General features: G+C 46.9%; 1 protein-coding gene across 1 annotated transcript; it reads right to left on the bottom strand.

Moving 5' to 3' along the window:
* Positions 1-655: 655 nt before the first annotated feature.
* POLR3H (RNA polymerase III subunit H) lies at positions 656-7076 on the bottom strand. Its single transcript, XM_054273868.1, has 6 exons — positions 6800-7076; positions 5516-5612; positions 3839-3925; positions 2804-2867; positions 1991-2198; positions 656-1505 (listed from the first exon to the last, which is right to left on the bottom strand). Exons 1-6 carry the CDS (start codon positions 6908-6910, stop codon positions 1452-1454), a joined length of 621 nt encoding a protein of 206 aa, XP_054129843.1. The 5' UTR covers positions 6911-7076; the 3' UTR covers positions 656-1451.
* Positions 7077-11754: the final 4678 nt, after the last annotated feature.

Raw genomic sequence — 11754 nt, 5'->3', positions numbered from 1 at the left:
GGCACTAGCCAGAACAGCCTGTGTGGAAGCTCCTCACTTGTTTCACCCAAATTTCCACCTATACAAACAGCTGGGGGGTTTCTGCAAACAGTTATTTCCATCACAGCTAGATGGATGCATGTGTGAGCACTGCTGCTCTGTAGGTGGCATTCAGTAAGCTTATTGTGTGCACAGATGGACCTCAGTTACTATGTGAACCTAAAGCATTCTAGGCTCCCTTTTAATTAGGGCATTGCACCAGGAATAACAGTTGAGAATTAAGGGGTTCTAACGATGCTGCAGGGAGGGCGCTGATGACTCAGGCTTTGTTTTCACAGTTGGAGGTTAAGCAGACCCACTATCCCAGGGAATTACAGCTCCTTCCTGCCAAACGTGGCTGGCTTTGTAATTATGTGCAACATCACTCTCTTGGCAATGGGCCCTGCATAGATTTTACTCACTGTTTTTGTTCCCTCCTTTCCTTGTACTGCTGTCAGGCAGGGTGATGGCAATTGTTTGTCATTGGCTGTTAGCATAGAGCAAAGCGTTGGTCTCAACTCTGTCTGCCTTGAAATCCAAGTAGCTAAACTGCAGGAGGCAAGTGCTTTCTTCCTGCTAGGCAGGAAGCTAATAGTTTCTCCACAAATTGTACAGGAAGGCAGGCTGTGTGGTTTTTACTATTTATTCCACTTACAGTATTAAAACCCCCACAAACAAGGATTTAGCTTGTTGCTCAAAGCAGCCTTGGTCCATTTCAGTCCATAATTTCGTATTTTCAGTCGAGCTCCTGCAAAGTTTAGTTCATTCTGCATAAATACAGCCCACCCAAAAAAGTAATTCCCTTCAGCACAATAAGCAGCCTGTAGTTTTCCACAGTGGTCATCTTCACTAAGCCTGAGTTACTTTTGGGTAAACTCTCATTCCTGTTCCTTCTTGGTCTTTGGTCCATACTTAGAAGAACACCACCTCCCCTGCTCTCTCAGCAACAGCATTTTCCAGGTCTCCAGAGTACCACACCTCTACTAACTCAAGCCTTTTGCTGTCTCTTCTTCAGTTCCTGTCAAGAGAAGGGCAGGTTTTTACTCCTCTGAGATCCAGCTCTCAGCCTAAGGAGTGATACTTCTCAATAGGTATTCTCTTCTGCCTTTACTCACTGAAGTCAACTCTTTCCTTGATTCAGGCAAGCAAAGACCTCCACAATTTTCCCTCTGGGGCAGGAGACCAAAGCTCCAGCTGAGTTTGTAGCTGCTGTGCTCAAGGCTTTTTGTGCCTGTAAATTCACTTCTGCACATCAGTGAAGACATTTCTTGAAAGTAACTTTCTCTCTCGGGCAGCTTGGAAGCTGAAGGGAAAACAGAATAGCAGATCTAATTTCTTATTCAGCTTCAGAGGAGCAGTGAGCACCAGCAGGGTCCCATTATCCCCCAAACATCCACCGGAAAGACTTTCTGTGGAGCAGGCTCTGCTGGCAGCTAACTGTTTGTCCACCACGACAGGAGGCCCAGGCCTGGCTCGCTGATTGATCCCTGTTCATAGAGAGGAGAGCAGAGCATGCAATTGTAAACTGCATAGAGAACAGAGGAAAATGCCTAAAAACACATCATCCTTCCTGTCTAGTTTACAGAACACAGCTGCCCCTGGTGCAGATCCACCTTCCTCATGCACTGTACTCAGGTTTTATGCCAGAACACTGCAAGGAAAGACTGTTCGGTTGCCACACAGACCTTGATGTGCTGCTCCCAGCTCTGTGCTCTTCATGCACACACAGTTTGCTTTAAATCAGCCTCCCAGGGAGAACCATCAACAGTCACAAAGTGTTCCAGTGAAAACACTCAGAAAACAGAGCAACCACAAGAACAACCTCATTTCCCTCCTTTTCCACTCCTTTCATTTGGTGACTCTGCTTCATGGTCAGCTTAAAGCAATCAGTTCCTTGGGAAAGGGGAGCTATTTTAGACACTGAATAAGCCACAACACTCACAAAGCCGTAAGAACTAATGCACATAGTTACCACAAGAGTGTAGGGTGCCTCTTTCTTCTGGACTTCTTCTGCTGCATTTGAAGTGGAAGCCTCTGCAGAGCTTGGACCGGTCGGTGACGTATCAACAAATGTCTCATCCACGACTCGGAAGCGGATCTCTTCCCCAATGTCCATGTAAAGGTCATGGGCCCCTTCTTCTGTCTCATATTCCCACACCCACACCTGCTCTGCTTCATCACTGGCCAAGGATTAAGGAGGGAAGCAGCATTCTGCTTGACAGATCACTTTCTGAGAATAGGCTCAATTCAAAGCCTTTTCACAGTTACTTCCCAAACCACAATGTGCCGTCCCAGGTCATTGTCTGCACAGCCCAGGACCCCCATCTTTGTGATTTTCCTGCATCAAGCTGTATGCTGCCTGTCTACACATTCCCCAAAAACACTCAGCAGCAGAAAAGGCCCCCAGACAAGCAGAACTCCTCAGACCCAAGACAACCTCGCCTGCCACACTGAAGTACATCAGACACACACGTATGTAGACATTACATGATGTGGTAAAACCTGCACTCTGTCTTCAGCAGCAGCCAAGACTGGAGGCAGGGATTATAACTGGGCAGGGGACACTGCCATTCATTTCCATCAGCAGGGACAATGATCCTGCAAAACCTAATGAGCGTGAGGGCCTGTCTGGCTGTGATAACAGCCTGTGGGCCTTGCCCGACAGAAGGGCTTAGCTTCTGCTGCTGAGCACCTTCATTGTTGCAGTGGTGAATGCCTGTTGGGCCAGCACTGCACAATCTTTTGGAATGAAGTAGTGAAGTTATCAAAGGTGATCAAAGGATACAACTTAGCTGGCTGCTGCAGGGATTCTGGTGGGATGACAATATCATCAAAGAATCCAAGAGAAACTGTGGAGAAAATAATTTGGTTAAGACTGAAACAATTCTTTGCAAATGATGTTCCACAGCGATTCCTAAAATGCATTTCTAGGCTGATTTTCCTTCCTCTCTCAGGAAGGACAGTGAGATTATGCAGGAATTATTCTTTGAGCCACAACACTCAATTTCAGTTGGCATCAAAGCAATCACCCAGCTGAAAGTACATACAGCAACAGAGGGCACAGTCTTCATGCCCGCTGGGAAAGGAAAAGGTTGCTTGGAGCAGGAATGGAAATGAAACTGTTCCAAGAAATGAGTCAGATGCTATAGAGGTCTGTGACAAAAAAGAGCTTAGAAATCACAGATGTAGTATGTTAAATAAAGACTGATATAAAGTTAGAACAGCCCCCACATTCCCCTTAAGATTTCATTATGGTGAATTTTATCAGGGAATGGACCATGCCCAAATTCAGCAACAAAAGCAGCCAAGGTAACCTTATTGTCCTAATTTAACAACTGAGCAGCAGAGCTCCCTTGTATGGAAGACTCCAAGAGGAAAGGAAAGCAACTCATCAATTATATATTCCATGACTCTGGCAGCACTGTGTGCTCACAGAGACATTTCCCTGACACGTTTGCAGGTACAGGAAATGAACACAAATTTGCACAGCACTATAAGAAAAATACATCAGACCAACACAAGCCAATAGTTCCACTTTGAAAAAAACAAATTCTGTTAACTGAAGCAAGGAAAGAAATCCAGTCCGTGCTCCAGACGGCTTTGCCTGTTATTCTTGGGCAAAAGGAAAAGGGAGTGTGGACAAAACCATCAAGGTCAGGAGAAGCTGCCAGGCTCAAACCACCAATCACCCTCAGATCAGAGCAGCACTAGAGGCTGGTAACCAGCCCACAGAGAGCATTACTCCAGCCAAAATCAGTGTCTCAACAGCCCCAAGGACTCTGCAGCTCACGTGCCCCTAATGTCAGAAGTTGCAGTTTACCGTGGACGCCATCCTGACTGCAGCTTTTAATCTGTCCAATCAGAATCTCATCCAGGAAGGGGTGGAAGACCACGTAGCGGAAATGCACTTAAAAGAAAACACATCATTAATGTCATGTCCATGTTAGTAAACTACAGTCCTCCCACAGGGTGGCAGCCATTGAAACAAAACCCCACATCCTACATGCCCTCTAAAACACCCCGTTTCTTTTACAACTTCTTTACAGGCACTGATTAGATAGAAAAATGGGAATAGGAGTTCTGATTCCTAACTGGTTGGTACAAATTCTGGCAGCAGCTGATCAGCAGTGTCCTGTTCTCAGCTCCCCAGTTTTGCAAGAAGGTCACAGAAAGAAAGTGATAAACATGGAGCATGGCCTCTGATTAAGTTATGATGGAAACACAATGCTCATGGTCAAGAGTATCGGCTGAACTTATACTTTCTTGTAATACTTCTGCCTTTTATCTTTGTCTGCAATGCTGTATTTTCATTAAAAGAACTCTTTTAAATCAAGTATTATCAGATTAAACAAGGTTCTCTAACATAACTGGACTTTTCCTCCAAGCTAGATAAAATGTTTCTAACTAAGTACATAGCATTTGTTATTACAAGAATGCCACACAAGGACAATCAGCCAAAGGATGCTTCTGACAAATTTAACATCATTGCAGCTGTACCTCCTCATGCTCCTCTTTTACATAAAGCTAGGCAGTGCATTATAGAAAGAGTTATCACCAGACACAGCAGGATTTATCAAAGTGCTACCCCAGATTCTGAAAGCAGACTTTTTTCCCGAGCTCAGAGAGAAAAGTTCTCTTCTTTCAGTTCAAGGAGTAATTCTAAGTTGAGGAGTTGGATGGAGATTAAAGCAAGCAGGAAAGCCTGACATCCTCCTTCAGTATTAGAGAAGCTTTTATTTGCAGGAAATGAGTTCCACTGGAGTTAAAATTTAGACAAGGGAAGGCACACATAGCCAGTGCAGTTCCCTTCTAACAGGAGATATTTCATGTGCTCAACCTAGGATTCCACACTGTAAACTGAAACTAGAAAATGCATCTCTTACCAGTTTAAACCTTTATTTTAACTTTAAAAAATGAAATTTGCTTCTATGCACTTACTTCCAGTTTTTACTCAGATTTGCCAAGAGTCAACGTAGAGAAATTAGTCATTTCTTATTAAAAAAATCACTAGAAATGTATGATGAACCAGATCTGTCTAAGTTTCAACAAAAGTGTCATAAAACTTCCAGCTAGTACAAGAGCATTAAATGCTGTGCAAATGCTATATGTAGAAACAGGTTTCATATCCTAGCTAGGGAAAATAAGCTTCAAAAAGAAAAAAAATTCAGAGAAATGCAAACCCATTATTACAACTTATTTTCTACGGGCAGACTTTCAATAATTTTCAACTAAATTAACCATTTCCTTACTCCATATCTATGGTTTAACTACAGAACAGAGATGGGCTGCTGCAGAAGCCAAGAAGGATTGGCTATTTAAAGCTCTGTTTGTACCCAAAGAAATTAAGAGACTTTCACCATGTTCTTCTTGCCCTCCTAACAGGAACACAGTTAAAGCTGTGAACTTAAGGTTGTTACTGTCCCTAACAACTCAGCTTACATTTCCAGATCATTAATTAACCTTCTGCAACACAATGTAACTGAGGAAAAGCACTTACCCTTGGTATGTGATGCACCATCCCCAGGAAATATGTATGAATCTTCCAGCTTTGTGATATCATACAGACAGATGCAGAGCCCAACATTGTACACCACCTGACAAAAGGAAAAAAATTCAAGAGCAGTAAATCAAACAACCCACGAGGTAAAATCAAGCAAACTATGGAATTCATACATTGTGCACACCTTTTCAAAAGGCAGCAACAGAGGGGTGGCAAAATGGGATGGAGTCTGTTTTGGAACACTGCCTCCAACACCACCAGCAGCACAGGGGAACCCCAATCCAAATGTTGTGGGAGCACATTTTCATGGCACTGGAAAGAACTGGAAAGAACACTGCTACCAACAGAAATCCTTGGGGAAATAGTCAGTGGTGAGAGAGCTTGAGCTGCCAAGATAGTAAACAGCTCCCCATCACTCACCAGCCCCACAGCTTGTCCAAATGTTAAACATGCTTTTTGCTAGAGTTACACTCTCAGAAGCCTCTAGGCTTGCCTTTGTTTTACATTAGCTCTGAGGAGACACAAGTCAAATTCTTGGTTTCTCTGCTACTTCTGAGACAGCTTCACTGCCTACAAAATTTGAGGCATCTACCAGTCATCAGTGGAAGAAGGAAGCCTTCTGCTTTTCATGACCTGCCTGTATAATCTTCTATTCACAACCTCGACCCCTTCAGCTTGCTCTTTTGAGCTCCCTTCATGTTTACAGCTGCATTTTGAGTTTTGCACCTGCCCCATACTGAAAGTCATACACTAATCACAGTCCTGGGGCTGCACAGGGAAACTCTGACCTCCAGGTCCACCAGGAAACACTTTTTATATCCTGCACCAAAGACCAACTTCTTACTGCCACCATGTATTATTTCAATTACTAACCACAGACCAAATCAGCTATTAACAGCTTCACTTCTCTTCCAGTATTACTGTTCTACTTGTGTTTATATAGGGGTTTTTTTTCTTTAAATTCCCAACTGGATTGATTAGTATGCATTTGTTTTTCAGGTTGCATTTTGGATTGCTCCTTTTAACACAAACCAGCAGCTGCTCTCACTTCTCTTCCATGCTCCTCTGCCCCATCTGGTGCCTCAGTATCTTCCCATTACAACATCAGCCATTAGAAAAATGTCCCCTTTGAGATGATACGTGGCTGTCTCTTTGTTTACAGTCGCAGGGGTGGCCTTCACATCTAAACCCCTGTGACACCTCAGCAGGCACAAACACAAGGAAGGAACGCTCGGGGATGTTGTGATGCCTGCATCAACCTAAACGTGGCCCACACTTTACCTTATTGGCCAATTTCTTGTTTAGCTCCTCAGCAATGGACTCGTTCAGTTTCCTTTCAAACTGCCAGGGAGGGATTCTCACAGTGTCAGTCATCTCCACCAGGACAAACATGGTGCCGGGGAGCGAGGAGAGGCCAGCAGCCTCGGGAACGGGAGGGCTGCGAGCAGCGGGCCGGGAGGGCAGCCAGACGTGTGGCTCGGAGCCCGGCGGGGCGGTGTCGCGGCTGTCCCGAGGGAAGCGGGCCCGGAGCGCCCGGGGGTGCCGGGAGGAGCCGGGAGCGCCCCTCACTCACCCACCGCACGCGGAGCCGCCCGCGCGCCCCGGCCTCGCGCCACTTCCGGCGCCGCCGCAGCCAATCGCGCTCGGCGGGCGGGTCGCGCGCCCTGATTGACACGGGGCGGGGCCCCCGCCGCCGCCGCCATTTTGTCCGTCCTCAGGCGGGGCGGGGCCGGGCCGGGCTCGGCCCCCGCTGACCCCGGAGCGGGGCAGGACCCGGGGAGGCCCGGGGGCCGGTTTTGGCCAATATAAACCTGGAAAGGGGCTCAGCGCCCGGGCGTCCTTTGCAGGGATGCTGTGTAGTTCTCTCCTTCCCTTTCGCCTCCGGGCGCTTTCTCCCGTGCCACAGCTAGAACAATTCCCAACTGCGGTTATTCCGATTTAATTTACCATTTTCGTAAACTTCAATCCAGATAGGGCAGCAAAGATCACAGAAGCACGGAACAGGTCGGATAGGAAGGGACCACGGTGGGGTATTTGGCCCAACTCCCTGCTCAAGCAGGGTTGATAAATAACATAGAGAATAGGAATTTTCAGAGATAGTGTTTTATGTGTCCTACATAGATAAGGAATGCCTGCTTTCTAATGCTTCAGATTGTGTTAGAAAGTTTGTTTCCCAGCCATTTTTGTATGGTGGTCATCCCAAAGCACATGGCGCAGGAATTGAATCCAGAGGATTCCTGAGGAGACTCCACAGCCCCTCTGGGCAATCTGCTCCAATCTGTTCCAGGGGCCAGGCATCTGCACAGTAACAAAGTTCTTCATGGTCAGGTGGAGCTTCCTGCGCACCAGTTTCTGCCCCCTTGCCTGTTGTCCTATTGCTTGGCACCACCATGAAGAGCCTGGCTCCCTTCCTGTACTCATACACATTGATGAGGTCTCCTCTCAGTCTTCCCGAGCCCGAACAGGCCCCGCTCCCTCAGCCCTTCCTCATAAGAGAGGAGCTTCAGTCCCCTGCTTATCCTCATTGCCCTCTGCTGGACCTGCTGCAGGAGCTCCTTGTCTCTCTTGCGCTCAGGAGCCCAAAGATGAAAGTCTCTGCCAATTCTTCAGCTGTTTGCCCACATCTCCAGCAAACCTGAGTGGGTTTATAATCCTCTTTGCACCTGGAAGTCCCTCACAGCTGTGTCTGCCCAGTGCTTAGGTCAAGGTTCTTGTCAGGGACAAACTGCCACCATACAGAGCTGGAATAATTTGAGTGTTAATTGCCAAAAAAGAAACCAACCTCCCTTGGATAATTTTTGAGGCCTCGGTGCGTTCTGCAGTGAGGGAATCAGTGTGAGGGAGAAGCAGCATGAGGGATGGCATAAAAACAAGAGGGTGTGCTAACGTCTGAGGTTTGTCAGGGAAATGAAAGGAGGTTGTTTGAAGTGTGCTTAAAAAAAGATCTGCCAGGAAAACCAAACATCCCTGGCTGACAGTGAAAACTGCACTGTCAGCATCATGGCTTTGATGCTAAGGCTAAGTGTGTCATCCCCCACGCTCCCCAGCAGCGTGTGGTGGGACAGTAACGAGCAGTTTAGGTAAGAAATCATTAAATGTTGAACTGTCTGGGAAAGGGAGGGGGAAACAAGGTTGGAAATACCCTGGCTAGGCCTCATTAAGAAGGCACCCGTCTTGGACAAGGAGGTGTTGATTTCTTCGCAATTACTCTGTTTCATCAGGGTCTATTAGGTTGTGCGGTTGTTGTTGTTTTTTTTTTAATCCACGTGGCTGGTCTGCCCATGTTTGGCATGTTAGTATTAAATAGGGGCCCAGAAACAAGATTTCCCCCATCACCTGGGAAGAGCAGCAGCATTTTTCTTGGAGCAGCATCTACTGTCTCAGCAAGGAGCTTTGCTGCCAGCACAGCAGACACCACTCTATCAGAACACCTCAACCCAAATCCCCAGAGTTTCTTGCTGCTCTTATCCTACTTCAGGGAGCCTTACAAAGGCTCCTTTCTCCTGCACTCCATTCAGGGCTGCGCTAATCTCGGCACAGCGCAGCTTTGCTGGCACACATGCCACATCCCTCGCTGCTCTGTCCTGGCCTCATGCAGGTCTGGCAATGCAAAGTTTGACCTTTATCTAGTGCAGCTTTTGCAGGTGTCTGTAGCTGCTTCAGAAGAGTGAATTGTTCTCAACGCTGTCCTGGCAGCAGGGGAAGAAATAGCTTTGGTATCACACAAGGAAAGAGAACCTAGGCACTGGTGGTTTTGGCAAGGTGATCACTCTGGGTGCTTGTATATAAGAACTGTAGGGTTAAATAGGAGCATGTGCTCAAGGAATAGTAGACAAATACCTGGGAGAACATGGGAGATGGAGAGAAGTGAATTTGGACAGAGTCATATCATACTTCCATTTCTGGCCCATTCTTGAGCTAACATTTTCCACACTTCCAATAACCGTGCCCCATCAGGGGCTTTTGGGTGCCCAATACAAAGCAGACACATCTTCCTTCAGCCTTATCCACAGCCCCCAAAAACAGCTGTGTGAGATCTGCAGGGCCTTGCTTCATACTGTCTTGGGTCCTATGAGTGGGGTCTTTCGTGTGCTGTAAAGTGCAGACCAAGGAAGATGTGCAGAATGTCTCTCCTGTATCAGCCCTGTGATTGCCAGCAAGGATTGAATGCTGTGGGCCACTCCTCGGTAAGGACAATAGGATTCCTCTTCTCTCTGCAGCTGTGTGTTTTCCTGAAACTTGCAGGTACTTCGATTTCATACTGGGGAAACTGAATTGAAATGTGCACAGAGAAAGCTGGTGAGGGCATTGTCGGATGAGCTTCACTGCCTCTGGTACCAGGCTACAGTCACCCCAGAGCTGAGTCTGGCTGTCAGTGTTTCAGCCTCCACCAGTAACATCCCAGGCTGTGGGAAATTGTTTCCAGTCTCACTTTCTTCAGGTAGCCCCTTCCCAGTCTCAAGTGGTGCCTGCCTGGGCTGTCTATGCATGACCGATGTTGCTGTGTTCCCACCTAGGTTTTCTCCCTGGAGGAAATTCCATATTTCATAAGTGCTGTCTTCAATGTAAAAATATAAACAAAAGCCAAATTATGCTCTGTAGAATATGGATGTTGCCTCAGCTAATGGTAGTGCTCAGAGTTGCACTATATTTATTGCTGCTGCTCAAGTGTCTTGCTGTTGGAGGTGATGTGAACATCTTGGTTTTGCTGAGTTGTCTTCTCCCAGTAACACTGACATGGTGAATACCCAGAAATCCACAGTGCCTGCACATACTTTTTTACACATAACCATAAAGTCTCTAAAGTCTCTCTCAGCAGTACTGGGGCTTTTCCAGTATTTCAGAGCATGATTCTCAGTTGCTGGGTTGTTTTTTTTTTTAAGCTTTAGCTGCTGGAATCCAAGGGTTGCAGAAGAGTTTTTCCATCCCTCAGAGAAAATACCAGACATTTATAATTCTCTTGATTGTACAGGAAAACTGGAAAATAATATTTGAAGTTACCTGAAGGATTGGAACCTTTGAGGAAAATGAAAGGGGCCCCCAAATTGATTTAAGATTTCCTCTGTCCCCACATGCCCATAGCTCTTGGAGAAAACTGGCTCAGGAATGCTAGGGGAGGTGAGTGGTAATTTGCATCTCAACAGTTCTGGCCCTCCTTTGATTGACTCCAAAGGAATTATGTATCTTCTCACATAAAAAGTCCTCCCCGCTCCTGCCTGTGCTTCCATCTCTGCAGGCATCTCTGGCACCCCCACTCCCACTCTCTGTTTGATCAAAGCTTCCCCTCTTCTCCTTTTATCATTTTTAAAGCATGCCTGCTTTAGACTCTCTGCCTCCTCCGCTGCAGCACATGCCCAGAGTCACCTTCCAGCCAAACATACTTCAAGTTCCTGTGCATTTTCCATCAAGAGCCTTTATGTGGGAGAGCCAAAGCTGTCCCCCAAGAAAGGAGAAGCCATCTCAGGATAAACTCAGAATGAAGACTGAGAGCTGGCTGGGGCCTCTTCCCCTTCTTTTGCAAAGTTCTGAAGAGTAGACTGGAGAGATAAGACTTGGGGTGTCTGTAGGGCATGAATGGAGCTCATGTTCTGCCCTGGAATACGCCTTGAAAAGCCACAAACAGTGCATGATGGACAGTGGTAGAACCCACTGGCACTTGGAGTTTCAGTGCTTCTTGGTGCCCTTGCCATGGGCTGTTCTCTTCTGCCTGTGGAGCTTTTTTCTGCATTATAATTCATTGACAGGAGAGAGACAAGTGCCTTGTGATCTCATCCCTCTGTCAAAGCCCTTGGGACAGCCCCATACCAACACCCCGTACTGGGATGGATGGATGGATGGATGGATGGATGGATGGACGGACAGACGGACGGACGGATGGATGGATGGATGGATGGATGGATGGATGGATGGATACAACCAGGTGGAGCAGTTGCAACCCTCACTCCTGACTCTGTGCCATGCCTTGTGGCTCCCACACAACTTGTGTGCCACCCTGCAGCCCTGAGGGTGTTTGTGGAACAGGTCTGGTTAGCATCACCATGTTCAGCTACTTAGACTGTATCAAGGAAAGAGTTTGCGGAAACAAAAGCAACCCACGACCACCCCAGGTCACAGGATGCCCATAACAGCTCCCTGCAGCACTGACACTGCACCATGGCTGTTCCGGGTTGTTGTAAATTTTATTCCAGGATCACAGGGACTTGCTTGGTAAAGTGCTGATATTGACTACCTTTCTA

This window comes from Melozone crissalis, unplaced genomic scaffold (assembly GCF_028551555.1).
Source record: "Melozone crissalis strain CALT ecotype California unplaced genomic scaffold, PUWL_Pcris_2 ptg000004l_1, whole genome shotgun sequence".
Lineage (NCBI taxonomy): Eukaryota > Metazoa > Chordata > Aves > Passeriformes > Passerellidae > Melozone > Melozone crissalis.
The sequence above is the reverse complement of the archived record's forward strand: the minus strand, read 5'-3'. Positions and strand labels throughout refer to the sequence as shown.

Excerpts from the sequence above, each read along its gene's own strand:
- POLR3H (XM_054273868.1), bottom strand. The coding sequence starts at position 6,910 with ATGTTTGTCCTGGTGGAGATGACTGACACTGTGAGAATCCCTCCCTGG. Across the intron at positions 2,868-3,838 it reads CAGTCAGGATGGCGTCCACG|TTTCTCTTGGATTCTTTGAT; the intron begins GTAAACTGCAAC and ends TTTTCTCCACAG. Across the intron at positions 2,199-2,803 it reads CTGCAGCAGCCAGCTAAGTT|TGATGAAGCAGAGCAGGTGT; the intron begins GTATCCTTTGAT and ends ATCCTTGGCCAG.